At 48.7% G+C, this 20,081-nt stretch overlaps 1 protein-coding gene across 1 annotated transcript; it reads left to right on the plus strand.

The window, feature by feature from the left end:
• Positions 1–1,361: 1,361 nt before the first annotated feature.
• On the plus strand, positions 1,362–12,487 carry LOC123352431. Its single transcript, XM_044992526.1, has 7 exons — positions 1,362–1,379; positions 2,109–2,233; positions 2,907–3,090; positions 5,258–5,333; positions 8,158–8,306; positions 10,741–10,864; positions 11,915–12,487. The coding sequence occupies exons 4-7, from the start codon at positions 5,297–5,299 to the stop codon at positions 12,235–12,237; spliced, it is 633 nt and encodes a 210-aa protein (XP_044848461.1). The 5' UTR covers positions 1,362–1,379; positions 2,109–2,233; positions 2,907–3,090; positions 5,258–5,296; the 3' UTR covers positions 12,238–12,487.
• Positions 12,488–20,081: the final 7,594 nt, after the last annotated feature.

A 20,081-nucleotide genomic window follows, 5' to 3' on the forward strand; every position in this document is an offset into this window, starting at 1 on the left:
AGGAACTGCCCCACCCAGCCACTCGTGCCTGTTGGGCTGTGGAGGTGGTTGCCAGACTCTCAATGTAGTTATTTGTTTAGGTTCTCTTGTTGTCAGCCCAGCCCAGCCGTAGTTTCCCCAGTACTACTTAGCCACCAGCCGTCCTTACCCCCCATGATACCCTCCACAGGCTGGAGCTCCTTCGCACATTGGGGAACTGAGTCAGGTCTTTAACTCCAAGGAGTCTGGCTTGGACACCTTGCCTAGTCTCTCCTCTTTTTCTTAAGACTCTCATTTGGCTGGAATTTGACTTCTGATCTGTGGGTACTTGTCGTTGAACACCACAGAATTAGCCCTTGTCCCCAGAGTCTGTGCTATTTTAGAGAGTGTAAGAGTCTGGAATTCAAACCCAGACACCCCTCCTTTGTAGTACACAGTGTCTCCACCAGGCTCTTATGTTCAGGCATGATGCCTGTTAACCCTTTCAGACATATTTGTTGCTAGTTTTATTCTGTTGTCTCTCACTTTGGGACTAGGGAGAGAGGCCACGAGAATCTTTGAATTCCCCCTTCCTTTGGATCCCTGCCCTTTAGGCTCTGCTTTTGGCTCCCAACCTTCTGGCCAAGGCCAGCTGCATCAGACTTCCCTTGACACTGTTCTCTTCCCAGCCGACAGGGACCCTTTGAGACAGGACGTATTATTCTCCTGACCCCACATCCGGACTGTTAAGCAGGGCTGGCTCCAGCTTTTCTGCTGCCCCAAGGGGCAAAAAAACAAAAAAGAAAAACAAAGAGCGGCGCCACTTCAGCAGTAGCTCAAATGAGCTGCTTCTTCGGCGCCAATTTGGCAGCGGGTCCTTCACTCCCTCTCCTCCTCTTCGGTGGCACTTTGGCGGCAGCTCAAGAGGAAGAGAGGCAATGAGGGTCCTGCCGCCGAATTGCCACCGATGACCTGGACGTGCCGCCCCGATACCGGCCGGAGGGCCGCCCCTTTGAATTGGCCGCCCCAAGCACCTGCTTCCTTAGCTGGTGCCTGGAGCCGGCCCTGCTGTTAAGAGCTCCATTTGTAGCAGTCCTGCCTCCAGCAGCATGGAACTGCTACAAGAGGAGACTGGGAATCCAGTACAGGACTCCTCTAAAGGCACTGGTGAGCATTAGAGACTTTGGCTACTCAAATGTTGGTCTGGATCTAGCTTTATTATCTCTTAGGTCAGCTGGGAGTTGAAGTATCTGGTAAAGGCTTATGACATGCGTATCTGTACTTCTGTAATTCGTTGGATTCCTTGTGCTTTTATTTGTTTAGACTGAAGCCTTTAAGAAGACTATGTGTTTAAAAACCTTGCCTCTGAAAGTCTCTTTTCCCTCAAAGAACGGCAAAGGAAAGGAAGAGATCTTGACATTGTGAGCTTCTTGAAGGTTTGCTGGTGGACTAGCCATGTGCCCAGCCAAGTGCTATACTGCAGGGATGCAAACAGACCACTGTAAAATGGGCAAATGCTTGTGCCTTCTGGGAGTGAGGAGGGCTAAGGACTTTGCCTTTAGGGATAGCACACAAATGCCTCTGGGTATATAGTTCCCAACTCATGGATGGATAAAGGGTGGTGGAGGCAGGGTGCTCACTTAGCCCCAGGAAGAGAGGTATTGCTTCATGTTGCTCCACAGCAAATGACCAAGCAGCAGCATTGGCGCATTCCAAAGATGTCCCATTCTGCTGGGACGAGGACGCGAACAGGGATAGGGTTAAAGGCAGGATGGGGGGTGGTGCAGAAAATCCCCACTAATCCACTGTGCCTCATCAGCTCTCCTTACTGCACACAATGGTATTTAACTGGCAGCTTGCTTTTTTAAAAACACGCGTTCAGCAATAGTTCCCTTTGAGGAGGCACTGTCTTCACTTTCTTCATGTTTCTGGTTGGATCACATGTGCATTATACCATCCTCTTACCTGATGGGGGTAAATGCCTCTTCTATTGGTTGAGGATCAAAGGCTCATCCCCCTGGCTTCTCCCACTGGGAACCATTTCTACTAGAGAGAGGTCAGGAAGGGCTTTTAGACATGCCAGGAGAAAGGGCATCAGGGCATGTTTTACTCTTAGGTCTGTATTTCAGTGTAACTATTCTGCTCCTTAGAAGAGAAAGAAGTCCAAGAAGGTCCCTTCAGGAGGTCAACCCTATCAACTACTTACAAACAGGAGTCAGAAAATTAACTTGGTGACCAAAAAAATAAAATCAATCCCAAGCCACAGAGGTGACAGGTAAGTCTTTTGAATTAGAGCACAAAGCCAGCCCCCAGGCCACTCTCTCTAGCCCAGTGTGCTGCCATGCAGGCTGGCTGAGCTTCTGTCTCTTTCAGGCCACTGCTGTTGGCCCAGCACAGATGCAGGCATTGCCGAGGTGACACTGCTCTAGGGGAGGATCCACACTCCTCCACTAACAGCCCCTACTGCTCCCTTCGGGGTCAGAAGCAGAGTTCCAGCACTCTGTTTCGATTCTCTGTGCACTAGGGGAGGTTACATGTGAAAAGGCAAAGGGAGATTTACAGTGGCTTCCACTAGCATGACATCCTGGGGGGCAGGAAGACTGCAGGCTCAGGAGTGGTTAAAGGGGGAACAATGGCAGCTTTTCATGCTGGTTTCTCTGCCCCAGCTCCAAGATCTTTGTTTTCTCTTGGGTATGGCCAGCTGAGAGGAGGCCCAGCTAAAGAAGGGAAAGGACACAGTAAGGCGGTAGGTATATGCAGTAGCAGAGGAGACCTCAAAGCTGCATAGGAAGGGTTGGTCAATCCCCCACCTCCTCAAATAGAGATTTATTTTATGAGTCTGTGGCTTTAATTTAGGACTAACATATTTCCAGCTTTAGCAACATCAGCTGCAAACTTTCCCCTCTGAAATGATGCAATATTGACCCTTTGCCTTGTTTTGTCTTCAGTTCTGCAACCAAAGAAGGGAAGTCAAAGGATAGTCAGATAAAAAATAGGTATTCTTCCCCCAGGCACCTGCAGACTGCTACAATAGTGGAGCTGCAAGATCAGGGTGCCCTGCAGCTGGGGAACCGGAGAGTGGATGTGCCTGATGCTACAGAGAAGCACACGCGTACTTTGCTTGTGCAGAAGGTACCCAGTTTATACAAACAAGTCAACGCGATGAGAGCCTGACTGGCCCTAAGGCCAGTGTAGAACAGAAAGCTACGGTAGCTGGTTTTCAGGCAGAGCCCCTCTTTGCTAGCAAAATGAAAGACGTCTCTGGAATGCCCGCTCCATCTCTAAAAGGCCTCTGCCATTCATGTCACTCTTCCATAGGTCACTCTCTCCAGCTCATGGCTTGTCTGACATGGCCTTCTCTTACAGAGGCCTCTGCTTCTCTACCACTCCCTGTGTGGATCCGACTACTGGGATGCTGGGCTTCTCCTCTCCTGGTCCTCCTGCTTCCAACCTTTCCTGCTTCCCCCTTCCCACTCTTTCTCCTCTTGAACCGCACTGCCTCTGACTCTCCCTCCACGCTGCTGTCATCTACTCACTACCCAACTGCTCCTCCTCAGCCTTCCTTTTGGCTTTCCACTCCTGGCTCTCCTCACCATCTCCCACACTCACTTATCCTTGGTGACTTCACTTTCTATGCTGATGACCCAGCCGGCCACTTAGTTACCCATTTCCTCACCTCTGCATTTGACCTGCAGCCCTGGTTCATCTCTCCCACTTGCCAAAACGGTGCTTACTTGACTTGGTCTTCAGCAAACACTGCTCTCTCTGTTGTGGCGTTCCCCCTCTCTGACCATCACCTGGTACCATTCAGCATTGCCAGTCAGTCTCCTCCACCCCCACCCATGCCCTGTCACTTGGCCTTTCAGTGACTGTCGCTGTGTTCTGTGCTCCTACAGCATCTAGCACAGTAGGGTCCTGGTCCAGGTGCCTAGGTACTATAGTAATTACCAATTCATTATTATTTATTTAATAATTTAAAAGTGTTTTCTCCAGTATCTCAGGGTATGTCCATACTACCCGCCGGGTCGGCGGGTAGCGATCGACTTCTCGGAGTTCGATATATCACGTCTCATCTAGACGCGATATATCGAACTCCGAACGCGCTCCCATCGACTCCGGAACTCCACCACTGCAAACGGCGGTGGCGGAGTCAACGGGGGAGCTGAGGACTTCGATCCCACGCCATCAGGACGGGTAAGTAATTCGAACTAAGGTAGTTCGAGTTCAGCTACGCTATTCGCGTAGCTGAACTTGCATATCTTAGTTCGAAACCCCCCCCCCCCAGTGTAGACCAGGCCTCAGTGTCTAGAAGTTCTTTACATGGGGGCAAAGCTGGACAGCTGGGGCATTGGCAGGTGGATAAGGAGCCTTCCCATGGTTTCACTGACTCCTCAGCCTGGTTAGCTGAAGGGCAATGATGATACTATTAATTTGATATTGATAATGTACAGTCCATATGCTGTAAAGAGCTACGGCTCTGGGGAGGCGCTACTATGTGTTGAAATAGAAGGAAGGGCAATTAGATTTCAAGACATAAGGCCGTTCTTAACAGCCCACTTTTGAAATGCAGCGTAACTGCCCCTGGAAGAGGCCAGGGATCAGGTCCCATCTGGGCACTGCAGGGAGTTGAATCATGGCTGTGATGTCACCCATCAGCTAATCACGGCATGGCTTGGCAATGAGTGGCCCCACCTGTACTCTAATGGGAAAGGCTTCCCCAGGCCACCTGGTATTTGTAGCTGTAGAACTCTTCACAGCTTCCCCAGCATTTAGAGCCTAGGGGCTTGTCTACACTGAAAACACTGCAGTTGTACCGCTGCAGCGCTTCAGGGACAACACTGCCTGCACCAACGGGTGGGGTTCTCCCATGGGCGCAGGCACCCCACCTCCCTGCGAGGGAGGTCTGCGGATTTGTCACACCCCTGAGCTGCATAGTTAATAGACTAATTTCCTAGGCTAGACCAGGCCTTACAGCTTTCTTCCCAGCATCCCCCTACTACAGCATGCAGCTGCCCTGCTGGACAGAGGCTGATATTGCCCCAAGCAATTTCAACAACTGTTAGTGCTTTAAAGCTGCAAGCCTCCCTCCCCATGTGCACTTTGGCTTCCCTGCACACTAACTCACACACCTATTCAAATAATAATGAGACAAACACTCCGGGCTGTGAAGGCTGAAAGGGGCAGATGTGGGATGGGGAAGAGCATGTGTTGGGTAGGAGGGGTGAATAAACTGATTCTTTATTAAAAATGCTGATTGAAGCTACCAGGTTAAACTGTGATATTTGGGCTGTTTCTTTAGATTCCAGCAGGGAGTTTGAAAGAACAAGGCCTGGAAAGAATGAGCAACAGACCTTATCTGAGGAAACCATTTGAAGGTGAAACTGGACTGGATGTTAAAACTAAAGCTGCCTTTAAACCCTTCCTGGTGCATTTCCCCACTGTAACAGGGTTCAGTCACCATTGGTGGGGCCCCCTCCTTGCAGCTCTGGGATTCGTTCTCCACCAGTCTGATGCTCCCTTCTGTCAGTTCCTTGCCCTGTGCTCTCCCTCTTTCTCTAGGGCTCAGGATGCCCCTTCTTCGTGACTCAGCTCTCTGTCAGGTCACTATAGTTCTCCCCTTCCCGGGTATGAAAATCCCACTGGATGAGTGACCTGCTTGCCCTTCCCATCAACCTTCTAGTCCCAGGTCAGATCCAGTGCCGCTTTCCCAGCAGCTGGTAAGGGAACCCGGGCTGGCCCACTTCTCTGGGTTCCAGTCCAGGAACTCTATATCTGGCAACTATAGCTCCCAGACCCTGTTGTTATTTCCCTGGTCTCCTCCTTATCTTCTGAACCTCCTCTGAGTTTACCGGCCCAAACTCCCTCCTCTCAGGGAGTAACTACAGACTACTCCTGTTCTGTCATCTTGTCAGCCTTGGTTGCCCCAAACACATCGTCCCAGGAGTAACTGCAGGCTGTTTCCCCTGCAGCCCCCTTCTCTTCTTAGTTTACTGGCTTTATACAAGCTGCCTGCCCCTGCCTAGCCAGGCTACATCATCAGTCAGTGTTTCAGTCTCTGGATCTCCCACGTGCAGTCTATCAGGTTAACTGTCCTAACAACCTGCAGTGCCTTGGGTAATGAAGACACCCCATGATACAGACCTTCACATGTTTAGATGTCTTTGAGGTGTAAACTTACCTCTGAATTGCCCAGGTTCATGATGTTTGGGTTGGGGGATCATTATGCCATCCTGTAATGGTTTTTACCCTGCAGTTACCATCTTACTATACTATTCTTCTTTTGGAATTTCCTTTCTTTTAATTATTAAAGACTTCCTACATGAACACCAACCAAGAAACTTAAGAGAATGCTACCGTGCAGTATATTTAAGGATTTAAAGATCTATAGTATCAGCCTTAAATCATTGGGTTAAAATTTAACTTTCAAGGGGAGATTCACCAGTACACAGCCACCAGGGTGCATTGGCAATCAAACTGGGTTTACAGGTGCCTTATATCATCAAGGCAGTGCACAGCCATTCAAAGCTTCATACTGCTAGAAATATCACATGGAAGCGTGGTCTTTGGAGTTCTTGTTTAGTGTTTGTCACACTGTCTGGAGTAGCTCCCAACTGTGAGTGCCAATCTTTGGTCAGATTTAACTCAAAAAAAATCACAGCACATCAGGTTTCTCCCAGTCCCAATAGACCAGTCACTTACCCCAAATCAGTTGGTACTCCAGATCTTACACCAAAGAAACACTGGCAGCCAATTCGGTAGAAACTAACGAAACTAACTATAGGTTTGTTGGGTTAGAAAAAAGAATGAGTTATTGAGAGTTAAAGCAGGTAAAATATAGTAAGTGAATCACAGGGTTGTAACTCCAGATAGGGGCAGTGGTGTAATAAACTGCCAGCTTCCCCAAAGTCTCTCAGGGCTACTCAGAATAACAGGGGATCTCTGTCTTCTCATTCAGTTATTTCTTCCTGTTAGAATCCAAGCAGTCCAGAGACACATGCTCTTCCCTTGAACTGGTACTTACAGCTTCTTCTGCAGAAAACAACCTGATCAGTGTTTTTACTTGCTTTGCAATTAGCATTTCCAGTTACAGTCCCTCATTAGCATTTCACAAAATTTCTTTGATGAATAATTTAGTTACAGGGTTATACACAAATGCAAATGTTTGTAATAGCAAACAATTGGGTATTTCACTAGTTTTCGTGAATTGAACACCTGAGTACATTCTCATACTAGCACACCCTTTAATCTAATTACAGGGATATTGTCATAAACAGATAGTTAAGGGTTAATGTCTCTTTTACCTGTAAAGGGTTAAGAAGCTCAGTAAACCTGGCTGACACCTGACCAGAGGACCAATAAGGGGACAAGATACTTTCAAATCTTGGTGGAGGGAAGTCTTTTGTTTGTGCTCTTTGTTTGGGGGTTGTTCGCTCTTGGGACTAAGAGGGACCAGACATCAATCCAGGCTCTCCAAATCTTTCTGAATCAGTCTCTCATGTTTCAAACTTGTAAGTAATAGCCAGGCCAGGCGTGTTAGTCTTATTTTTGTTTTCTCAACTTGTAAATGTTCCTTTTTGCTGAGAGGATTTTACCTCTGTTTGCTGTAACTTTGAACCTAAGGCTAGAGGGGCTTCCTCTGGGCTATATAAATCTGATTACCCTGTAAAGTATTTTCCATCCTGATTTTACAGAGATAATTTTTACCTTTCTTTTTAAGAACCTGATTGATTTTTTTTCCTTGTGTTAAGATCCAAGGGGTTGGGTCGGTGTTCACCAGGAACTTGGTGAAAAAGCCTCTCAAGGCTGCCCAGGGAGGGGAAAGTTTTGCGGGGACAGAAAGTGATCCAGACACTGAAATTTCTGGATGGTGAGGAACCTTGACAGATATACATAATGTAAATGTAATTTCAGGGGTAGATGCAATGTAAATATAATGTAATTGCAGGCATCCGGATTCGAGTAAGTGAATATGATCCCTTTAACATCACTTTTGATTTCTATTACTTTCCAAACTTAATTTAAATATATACTAATTAGGGCTGTCAAGCAATAAAAAAATAATTACACAATTAAAAATTAATTGTGATTAATCGCACTGTTAGTAATAGAATACCATTTATTTAAATATTTTTGGATGTTTTCTACATTTGTAGAAAGGCTAAGTTGTCTGCTCTGTACCCTCCTGTTTTGGCTCCTTAGGTATGAAGAGCCATGAGACCAAACTAGAACAGCAACCTGGCTATGCTGAAGCAGAGCCAATAGTACTCACCACCCAGTCTCTGGAGTCCTGCACGCTAGATGGCACAGAGGAAGCCTCTGCAAACAAAAAACAACTGTCACAAAAACCAGTAAGTCTGGGTAAAGCAATGTCTAGCAACAGGCCAGAAAGACTAGGCTTCCCTGCCAGGAAAGGGACCCTGGCACTATGGTTAACAACAGTCGTCACCTCAGCCCTGCATAGGATGTGCCACAGATCCCCTGCCTGTGTGCCTCTCCTCTGCCAAGCACCAGCAACTGCAAGAAAAGAATCAACCCTTCAAACCATCAACAAAACCCTCTGTCTGCACTGGAGTCTTCTGAGCATGTTCACTGTCTGCTCTCTTTGAGGTCCCAGGCCCCTCCTTAGGTTACATCCTCTCTGCTGGGATAAATGGCAGGGTGACAAGGGTTAACTGCCAAGCAAAGCCTCTTGTTTATCCCCTGCAATAGATACCAGTGCAGGGGCAGCATGTTTTTCTTTCCATTAACCAGCACAGAAGAGTTCTTCTCCAAAGGCCAACTGTACAACAGAGCCCAGAGAACAGCTCTGTGGCTCCAGCATTCATCAGTACACAGTCACAGACTTGAGGAGTATCACTGAGAAGGTCCAAAATCAGGAATGTGGACAGTGGTGAGCTGGAGCAGGTTCCCACAGGCTCCCAAGAACCGGTTGCTAAAATTAGACCTCCGTGGAGAACCGGTTGTTAAAGGGCCAGGGGGTGGGCAAAGAACTCCAGTCCATGGGCCGGACCATCCTGTTGCTCCCAGGATTCCCAGCTGGGGAGGCTGAGGCTCCCCCTGCCCTTCCCCCGCTTCCTCCCAGCTGCAGCGTGGCCAGCCGCTGGCACCAGCTGGGCAGCTCAGCTGAGCTCCGGAGTTGCTTTGAGCTGCCAGCAAGGTAAGGGGGGAGGGGGCTGCAAGCTCTAAGGCAGCTGGGGGGGGAAGTGGGGCAATTTTCCGCAGGCCCTGCAGGGGCCCCCGGCCCCACAAGTATGTCTCTGCCTGCCCCGGCCCCTCCCCCGCTCCCCCCCCCTTAAATCAGAACTTTTTATAGGGAACTGGTTGTTAAAATTTTGGCAGCTCATCACTGAATGTGGATAGTCCATGTTCTCTGTTCCCTGATAATCACATCATGCTGCACAAAGCAAGCTCCTGTCCGTGGGTGCATGCTCAGTAATTACACTATTGTATCAGAGGGGTAGCCGTGTTAGTCTGGTTCTGTAGAAGCAGCAAAGAATCCTGTGGCACCTTATAGACTAACAGACGTTTTGCAGCAATGAGATACATTATTGTAGAGATGCAAATGTTGACATTAATCTAGCACAGTGGTTCCCAAACTTTAACAACCTGTGAACCCCTGTCACTAAAGTGTCAAGTCTCACAAACCCCCTCCTCAAAATGAATATTTCCAGGGATTTTCTCCTTTACCTGAGTATAAATTATAAAAGCAGTGATCTTGCAAATATAACATTTGTTTTTATGACTTGCTTATTACACACTATTTATTATTAATTATTATTTATCATTACAGTATTTTTATTGCATTATGAAAATGGCAACACTCATCCAAGATCTCACTTTCGTAGCTTGTATCACTTTGAATAAGCCTGTTATAAGACAAGGCTCCCATGTTTCATCCAGGAGTATCAGATGTGAAACAGCAGGAAGGGATTTAAGAAGCCAACTCAAAGAGTTCCTCCTCCACAAGCATTCAGGTCTTGAGCAGTCCAGGCAAACAACGCACATTACAACAAAGCTTAAACTTGTTTTTCATAATAATTTTAAAAACAACACTAGCTGCCTATTTAATTTAAAAAACAGCAAAAAATATCCACCTCCCTTTTCCGTTTCTTATAAGGAGTCTTGAAGTTTGATAGATATGCTTGCTTGGATCTGCTTAGCTCTGGGAAGTCCAGGGGCTCCGGGCTCCATGCTGCACAGGGTTCCTAGGGATAGCTGTGTCCGCCATTAGGGAGTTTTTTCCTGAGAACCCCCTGTAACATTTTGCGAACCCCCAGGGGTTCACGAACCCCAGTTTGGGAACCACTGATCTAGCATCAGACTCCACCTGGTCACTTGTATTGTTCGTGAAGGGTTCAGCCAGTGGCCTTGCTGAGGGAGACTTGGGTTTTGGATCAGCCTTGACACTCTCCAGAACACGTCTCCCTCAGCCTTGACTCTCCCCTCGCAGTAAAGAACTTATATGCAGAAGCCGCCTTGTTCGTAAAGAGTCGGGGTAACTGAAGCTGCCCTAGGCGAGCTGCTCTGTGTGCAGGGACAAAAGGGAAATGAAGAGTGTTATGGGGGGAAATGAAAACTGATTCTCCTTTTGATTGACATGATCTTCTGGGATCCTGACTCACTGAGCCTAGAGCCTGTTACCATATGTCCTGGCTGCTGCTGAGTGAGTGAGGAGCAGAAGTGAGCTCAGCTGCTGAAACAAAATAATGAGCAGCTCTAGAGAATCTCCCCTTTTATTTGATATCCTCCTAACCCATCTGTATTGTCTGTGAACCTTTTTAGTCTGCAGAGCGGGAATCCCAGGAAGGGGAAGGCCCCAAGCAGCAACATGTGGGACTTGGGAAAAGAAGGTCTTCGGGGATGTATGTGCTGCACAAGAGCAGCATGGCAAGCCTGGTCCTTGAGGGTGAGTGATGAGAACGTCTCCACTGTACTGTAATGACAGCGCATTAGCCATTTCTTTGCAGTGTTATGCATTCACCATGTCAGAATAGTGCAGGTGGGTGTAGGAGGGACGGCACTTTAAGTACATGTGCCAAGGGCACTGTCCCATTGCTGATTAGCTGCATTCCAATTGGCTTAGTGAGATGAATGTTGTAGTTAGGATCGTAAGAGTTGCCACAGCATCTCAGACTGTTGGGCCACCTAGTCTGGTATCTGCCTCTGGAAATGGCCATGCTGGGTGCACCAGAGGGAAGCGAAGCAGTGTATTTCTAAAACACAGCTTATGGATCGAAGCACATTTGTTCTTAAAACACACTGAACTTTTACGAATAACCAATTGTTCGCAAATTCACTCCAGAAAATGCAGCAAAACCCCTATTTAAGAGACCACTCAGAGGACTGAAAAAAGGGGTCACCGAAGGGAGGTTACTCTCTGAATGAAGGTGTTTAAGGCTTGCTCTTTAAAATCTGAGCTGAATACTATAGGAGATGACTCAGTTTTTACCTATCTGATACCCAGCATAATCCTATTGGTTATCACAATGTTCAAAATAAAAACATGTCATTTCAAAAATAAAATACTTGAAATACAAGTACAAAATACAAAAACGGATTTTTAATGTCTAAAAGGTCATCTGTAGCTGGAGGGCACCAGACACAGGTGGAATAACAGTGTAACATTTATTCTATTGAATGGCTGTTGGGTGTTTGAGTGTAAGAGGCAGCGGCAGAGAGACATGGAATTGGAGCTGGAGGCGACACCATAGGATAATAGACTGTTCTATCGCATGGGGCCAAACCCACCAGTCCTGACTCAAGCAAAACACGAGTTGAATTCAGTGAGTGTTTTGCCTGAAGAAGGGCCTGTGAGATTTGTCCCATGGTGTTTTGTTTTGGCACATATCCCTCAGAGACGTGTTCCTGGGCACTGTTTGTCAGAGCCCAATGAAGAAAACCAAAATACAGAGCAATGCTAGAAATGGTCTGTCCTTATCTCTCATTCTCTGCTCAGGTGTTGGAGAAAATGGGTACCTGCTGTCAAGGCCTGAAACACAGTATGAAATGTACTGCAAGCGTCTAGCAAGCAAGAAGGAAGCAGCACAGGCACTGGGCTATCTTCAGGGAGGGAGCAGCCAGCGGCCGCCAAGCCCAGCTTCTCTGACACCAGACCATGATAAACATGAAGCTGACTCTTACCCTAACCCTCCTCCCCCTTCCCCTTCTCCTTTCCCATTGAGGGACAATGACAAGCCTTCCCCAGACGTAGAATCCCCTCTCTTCAGAGAGGACAGCACTCTAAGCGCCTCCAGTGAACAAGGCCACCGTCCTGATTAACCCTTCAGTAGACAAATGCAGTGGGAACCTGACCCTATAATGTGTGGCGATTGTAAATGAATGTGCAGGTTAAGGCACAGTATGATTGATGCCAGGCGCTCTCCATGGGTGCCTGCTCTTGCCATCGACAGCTGCGTCAAGAGACCAAGAAGGAGGGTGAGTGAAGTAACCTGCCTGCTCCAGGGACCTTTGAATGTACAGGACAGGTTGAATGCTCTGTGCTTTGTAATTAAAACCACAGCTTTCCATCCTCCTGCCTGGGTGTCTGTCTATCCTGGCTAGTCTCTCCAGCACTCCCCTGCAGCTCCTGTAACCTTATACATGTGTGTTCCCAATGAAACAGTTACAATAAGGAATAAAACCAAACTGAATTCTTTACAGTTCCAGCCTCCAGCGTGGTTCCAGGTCATCTAATGTAGTGGAGGAGTGTGAATAACATGATGAGTGATACAATGAACGAGTTTATTTAATAGGAAATAGTAACGCAAACAGGCATTACACTATAACCTACACTGAACTGATATTTAGTCTAACGTGAACTGATACATTTAGGGGTGATCAGTCCCTAAATCAGAAGTGTGGGTATAAAACGTTCTCTACGGTGCCTTGAGGGTGCATGGCTGCACCTAATCTAAAATTAGCCTGCTACCCTTTTTATAATCAATTATAATTATGCCCCTTAATTAACATTAATCCCATCTGTTACCATATCTATATTTCCACAACCATAATTAAATATTTTTTACTTTCTCATTGGCTGTTGAACATTAAACATCCTCCTAATTAATATTTACATAAATGCCATGTCAGTAACTATCAATACAGATTGCATTTTCCAAAACATGAACATTTTATCGAAAACATTTGTAAAAACTAATTAGGACTAAAGCATGTTTAACAACACGGATCTGTCCTGACTTATCTTCAACTTGCCTCTGAATTGTCACTTTACTCATATTTTTCCAGACCTCGTGTGACTATTTTTAGGAAATAGATTTTGGGCCTATTTACATTTCAACCCTTTTCTACATAAACATGAGCCACTCTCCTTATGGCACTTCTGCCCCTGCCAGCCAAGGGCCCAGCTGTGGTTCCCTCAGGCAGCAGGGTGCACCAAGGCAGTAACCTAGGGACAGTATTTATCCTGAAGGGGAGTAAAGCTCAGAGTTTGTTAATGTTTCTGCACAGTAAAGAGCTCTCCTGAGCTCTGCTCCTACACCAGCCCCACTGCCCTGGCATAGGGGATGGCATCACCACTGCCTCTCACTAGAATGCCCAGTCTGGCACCAAGCAGCTGGCAGATGCTGAAGGCTTTAACTTCCCATATATACAAGGCCTGGGGTCTCTGCTGTGAGAGACAGACATGCTTCACAAGAAGTAAAATTGGGGCAAAAGAACCTGCTCTGGACGCTGTAGGCTTCTGTGACTCCAGAACAACTAATGCAGGCCAGAGCCTGGCAATACTTCCCCAATGTGGAGAGCCATAGTCCAGATTCAGCAACCAAAACAAATCCAGGTCCTGTTCCGACTAATTAGCACCAGAAACCACCCAGGACAGATCAGCTTGTCTGTCTGTTGGAGAAGTGCTGCTTTCATGGTTCATCAGAATTGGCCTTGCTAAGTTGAGAAGGCCACCTCCACTGTCTAGGTGAGCCACCACTGAGGTTCAGTTGCTTTCCATCAGCCCTAGATAAGATGAAGAGGGAGGGATTCCTTCCCCACTCATGAGACCTGTCTAAACTATGGTCAGGAGTCAACGGGGATTCGTCTGGTCCCCTGGGAACATTGGCTGGCTTCCTGCTGAGTGGCTTATAAAATAACCATTTTAAGCTCTCTTGCAAGCCTTGTGCCAATTTGACCCGGACTGTCCCTGCATGAGTGTGCAAAGTGGGGCGGATGCCCATAGGCTGGCTACATCTGCAGCCCTTGGGGCGTTGGCCAACCCAAAGAGAACATAGAGGAGGCAAGGCCATGGAGAGGAGAGCCTCAGTCAGTGTGCTCCCCTGGCAAGCAAAGGAGCTTCTTTCTCAGGCACCACAAACCCTGAGCTGGAGTTCTTTTGGCCTGTGGTTCCTAAGCAGGCCTTGACTGAAACCCCAGTGTTTGTTGTGAATTGGGGTGAGTGAGGTCCCGGTTTCCCCAGAATGTCCTGCGAGGTGGCCATGGCTTTAGAATGAAGAGCCGCCCCTTTTACTCTTCTCCCGCCCAGTGGGGAGTGCCCCTTCTGTGCCCTCTGTTCTGTTCTCATACACTCACCTCTGCTCTCAGGTGCAGCATTGCCAGCCCCAAGCATTCAAAACTCACAGGTCAGATCCCCCAAAACAACAGGTTTTAAAGAACGAGAAGAAATGCTGGGTTCTTTGCTTTGCCTTTGGGGGTTTGAATTGGTAGCTTGCACTTGAGTCACGTTTTGAAGCTTTTCTCTGCAAATCATGAGGGCTGGAACCTTTTTCTTTTTTGTGAGGAAAGCTGAAATTCTTACCTAGTCACAGATGCTGGGGCTTTAAGAAAACTACTGAAGAGCAAGAGATTCGTGATAAAAGGGTGAGAGTTAGCAACATCGTAGCAGTGTGTTAAAGGCTGCACGCTACCCCCCCCTGCAAGCACCAACTCCGCAGGTCCCATTGGCTGGGAATCATGGCCAATGGGAGCTGCGGGGGTGGTGCCTGTGGACAGGGCAGCTCGCAGAGCCGCCTGGCTGCACCTCCATGTAGGAGCCGGAGAGAGGACATGCTGCTGCTTCCGGGAGCTGCCTGAGGTAATCGCTGCCTAGAGTTTGCACCTCTGGCCCCCTCCCATGTCCCAACCCCCTGTCCCAACGCTGATCCCCCTCCCGTCCTCCAAACACCTTGATCCCAGCGCGGAGCCTCCTCCCACACCCCAAACTCCTAATCCCCAACCCCACCCCAGAGCCTGCATCCACAGCTGGAGCCCTCACACCCCCTTCTGCACTCTGAACCCCTCAGCCCTAGCCTGGCGCTGCCCCCGCCACCCAAATCCCTCAGCCCCAGCCCCAGCCCAGAGCTCACACCCCCTACCGCAGCCTGGAGACCCCTCCGGTACCCTGACCCCCTGATTTCTGGCCCCACCCCGGAACCAGCACCCCCAGCCCAGAGCCCATACCCAGTGGTGTAGCCAGGTGGAGGGAACAGGGGGAGCAAACAAAATAAAGGCGCCACCCGCTGCAGCGCTTTTACTGATGGGACGGTGCTTTTACTCACCCGGTGGCGCTCCGGGTCTTCGGCGGCACCTCGGCAGCGGGACTTTCACTCGCTCCGTGGGGCTTTGGCGGCATTTCGGCGAGTGAAGAGCGGCAGGCCCGGAGCGAGTGAAGGGCCCGCCGCCAAAGTGCCACCGAAGACCCGGAGCGCCGCCGGGTGAGTAAAAATTAAAAAGGCACCAAGAAATTGACAAGGCACCACCTGTGCTCTGTGGGGGAGCAGCCGATGCCCCGCTCCCCCCAGCTACGCTACTGCCCATACCCCCTCCCACATCCCTGCCTCAGCCTGGGGCTCCCTCCCATACTCCCAACCCCTCGGCTCCATCCCGGAGCCCCCTCCTGCACCCCATCCCCCTTGACCCCAGAGCCCACACCCCCAGCTGGAGCCCTCACCCGCTCCCACATCCCAACCCATTGCCTCATCCTGGAGCCCCCTCCTGCAGCCTGGACTCCTCGTTTCTGGCCCCACCCCCAGCCAGAGCCCTCACCCCTTCCCACACCCCAACCCCTGAGCCAGCCTGGTGAAAATGAGTGTGTGAGTGAAGGTGGGGCGAGCAAGCGACAGGGGCAGGGGAATGGAGTGAGTGGGGGTGGGGCCTCAGCGTCGGGGCGGGTAGAGGGCAGGGCAAGGGTGTTCATCAGTTTTGTGCGAGTAGAAAGTTGGCAACTCTAACCAGATCTGGCAGCTCATGTTCAGCTGATTATCCACCACGACCCCTAAGTCCCTTGCAGAGTCACTGCTTCCAGGATAGACACCCCCAGCCTGTCAGCCTGGCCCACGGTCCTTTCGTGTATTTATGTAACACCCAGCAAGGTCCTCTCCTCAGAGCGGGGTGGACATGGCCCTTGTTCAGCGCAGGCTAGCAGCCCTGCTGGGGCTCAGAGGGGCAGGGTCTGCTCCAGAGGGAGGCCTGGAAGCAGCAGTCCATGCAGGCGAGGGAGAAGCTGGGAGACCTGGAGCCCCAAGTCTGTTTCTCTTACCTGGAAGAGAACTGAGTCCGGGGGATTGCTGGCCCCTGGGTGTCACCCTTCTGCACCTTGAGGAGAGAGCTCTCCTGCTTCTGGTATCACCCACCTCACCCCAGCAGTGGGTCCCTCCTGCACTGGAGAGCTGGGACTCTGCTGGCTCCCGAGTCACCTGAGGTTTACACAGTACCCAGCACTACCATGTCTGAGCCCCTTCCAGACTCCAGGGCTGGGATTCTCCTGAATCCTGGCTCCCTCCTCTCCACCCCTGCTGGGTCTCTCTCCTGCCCACCTCAGCGACTCAGGGTTTGTCTCTAGGAGGCTGGGGTAGTCAATTATTTTTTGTCAAGGGCCAAATTTCTTGACCAAGGGGTATAGTCAAGGTCTGGACTCCAAAGAAACATTTTTCACACTGCAAGTGCCCCTGTTCAACAAGCCCATACAATGCTGTGAAACGTACCTGGGGACTATTGCTTATATTTTTAGTGCATTAAAGGAAAATTAAATCAAACCACCGTATAACCGAAAAATAACCTCCAAGACAGATGTAATAAATGACATCTGAGAGTTTGAGAAAGTAAATAGATAAAATGTCAAAGAGATGCAAATATTAGCATTAAAAGACTTTCAGACAACTCTTTTAATTTTGAATGAGTTTTGTCAAATACAATTATTGTTGGCATATCTGTATATAGACAAATAAACATTCAAAACTTTTCAGCCTTTTGTGGTTTATTTAACATAATTCTCAGAGTTTGAAAGAAAATACCATTCAGTACACATGAAGTCTTTATCTTTTGCGATTCAGGTCTTTCCAATAACAAATACACACCCACCTACGTGTAGAAAGCAAAAGAATCATGAATAATTACTGTGAAATACCTGTTATTACTGTAGTATTACTACTGCAAATGTAATTTTATACAGCAATACAAATTTAAAATAAAATATGCATGAATAATATATAATTATACCACTCGCCATCAGAGGGGAAAGTGACAGGTCCTTTGCTGGACAAAGGTCTGGAAGTTTTGAGTGAGTTCAGTCAAGACAAGATGGAGGCAGTTGCACATGAGAACATAAGAATGGCCATACTGGGTCAGACCAAGGTCCATCTAGCCCAGTATCCTGTCTACTGACAGTGGCCATTGCCAGGTGCTTCAGACGGAATGAGCAGAACAGGTAATCATCAAGTGATTCACCCGTTGTCCATTCCCAGCTTCTGCATGGATGATTATCAGTCAGAAGGGAGCAATTATGTGATTAAATGGATAGCTCAGTGGTTTGAGCATTGGCCTGCTAAACCCAGGGTTATGAGTTCAATCCTTGAGAGGGCCGTTTAGGGATCTGGGGCAAAAATCTGTCTGGGGATTGGTCCCCCTTTGAGCAGGGTGTTAGACTAGGTGACCTTCTTGAGGTCCCTTCCAACCCTGACATTCTAAGTGTTGTTCATTATTGAGAATGCTGACACACACAGACTCAAGCCACACGTAGTCAAAATGTTAAATGCCATCTTCCTCAAGTGTGGATAAGTGGAGTCCAGCACGAGGGTTGGCCAGAAAGTTTCAGTGTGTCTCACCTTAAGCACTTCATCTGATTGTAAATCAGTAAGCTCCAGTTGTAATTTTGCTTTTTCGTCATCTGGAAAGAATGCTTTTGCTTGATCACACCAAGTGCCATTTGCTGGTACCACAAATGGGTTCCTTACAAACAGGAAGATGTTGTTAACACTTTCAAATTCTTGAAATCTCTGCTGGAAGTTTTGAAGGAGCCTCTTCAGAGATGATACCATCTGGTTCACATCTGCAGTGTCCTGGCAGCCTAGCAGTGATGGGAAAAGCAGCACCTCCCCAGTTTCCAAATAACTTTTGCAAAGACTCAGTTTGGTTTGAAATGAAGTGACGCTGCTGTGGAGATCAACTACATTGTGATTTTACCTCTGTAGCTTTAAGTTGAAATCATTTAAGTACATAAGAACAAAAGAATGGCCATACGGGGTCAGACCAAAGGTCCATTTAGCCCAGTATCTTGTCTTCCAACAGTGGTCAATGTCAGGTGCTTCATATGGAATAAACAGAACAGGGAATCATCAAGTGATCCATCCCCTGTCGCCCATTCCCAACTTCAGGCAAACAGAGGCCAGGGACACCATTCCTATCCTCCATGACACATGAACTTATCTAGTTCTAGTAAAGCAACAAAGAAGTCCAGGATGCTCATACTTGCGAACCTCTCAAAAATGCATGCAACTCTTCTGCCTTTTTCCATGGAATGTTATGTTGATATTCTTCATATGAACTTGAATTTCCCACAGCCTTCTTAGTACCTGCCTGTGCTCAGCCAGCAATGTCATTATGAACCAACAGGCCATTGTAATTGGCAGATACTTCTGAAAGAAAGCTTTTGAACGCTCTGTGTTGCAGTGATGACTTGAACTGATGGAAGTTGACAGGTTTAATCACCATTAACATTGTATCATGAAGCTTTGTGCAAAGTGCGGTTTGGTGGATTACACAGGGATAGGAAATCAAATTGGGGTCCAGATCTTGCAGAACCCAGCCATGGCAGTGAGAGTGCGGAAACCTGACCACTAAACCACCAGGGAGGAGAGGGCAAGAGGCTCCCTCTGCGCCCAGGTCTGAGACCAACCAGGAACATGTGTGAGACAGATGGCAGGGTGAAGAGAGGCAAGAGGACCAGTCAAAGGCCCTTCAAAAGTAGGCCCTGGAGGATGGAGTTTGAAAGGAAGGATGAGGGAAGGAGAATGAAGGAGAAACGAAGAAGACATTTGAAAAGGGGAGACAACGAACTGGGTTCCCCTGGCCCCAGTAGTGAAAACACCAAAACCTGACCCCTAGACCATCTGGGATAAATCCCAGCAATGCTTTGGGCTGCACTAAGAAGGCTCCTCACAAAAGCCCCTGCCCCTGCCAGCTCCCTGTTCTCTGCCACCTCAGAGCACACTTCAGTTCATCTGCAGGACAGTGCGTCACATCACCTGCCTGAAGGCAGAAACACCCCACTGGCTACCCCTGGCACTGGCCCCTCCAGAGAGGGGACAAGGTGGGTCAACCATCGCTCCATCTGCTGCAAGAGCCTCTCTTCTCACAGCATCCCGAGCCAGAGACCCATGAGGGGACGAAGAGAAGAGGGAGCCGGCGAACAGGGCTGCTAACAGGGGAGTTTGAGTGGGAGTTCCCATTGGAGGAGCAGGTATTTGTATTTGCATCTGTCTGTGTAGTGCTTGTATCTCTCTGTAGAGGCCTGTAGGGGCAGACTGCTGAGTGGGCAGCCGAGCCCTGAGTAGGGGGCGGAGGTAGGCTGAAGAGGGGCCTATAAAAGCGGCCGCCCAGCCAGGCCGCGGCACAGCTGCGAGCAGCGGCACGGGAGCCGGCGAACAGGGCTGCTAACAGGGGAGTTTGAGTGGGAGTCGGAAGGGGCAGGGGGCGCGGCGCTGTGTGTGCTGTGTTCCCCAGGTGAGAGTGCTGATAGAGGCAGAGACAACAGCAGCCATGAGCCAAGCAGCAGAGGATACAATGAGGATGATTGCATGCGGTAGCTGCGGTATGTACATGGTCCTAGCGGGGGCGCCGGAACAGAGGTATGTATGCATGAAGTGCCGCCTAATAGACCTGCTGGAAGAAAAGATCCGAGGTCT

This window comes from Mauremys mutica, chromosome 18, assembly GCF_020497125.1.
Source record: "Mauremys mutica isolate MM-2020 ecotype Southern chromosome 18, ASM2049712v1, whole genome shotgun sequence".
NCBI classification, from domain to species: Eukaryota; Metazoa; Chordata; order Testudines; family Geoemydidae; genus Mauremys; species Mauremys mutica.

Excerpts from the sequence above, each read along its gene's own strand:
- LOC123352431 (XM_044992526.1), top strand. The coding sequence starts at position 5,297 with ATGAGCAACAGACCTTATCTGAGGAAACCATTTGAAG. Across the intron at positions 8,307-10,740 it reads AACAACTGTCACAAAAACCA|TCTGCAGAGCGGGAATCCCA; the intron begins GTAAGTCTGGGT and ends GAACCTTTTTAG. Across the intron at positions 10,865-11,914 it reads GGCAAGCCTGGTCCTTGAGG|GTGTTGGAGAAAATGGGTAC; the intron begins GTGAGTGATGAG and ends TTCTCTGCTCAG.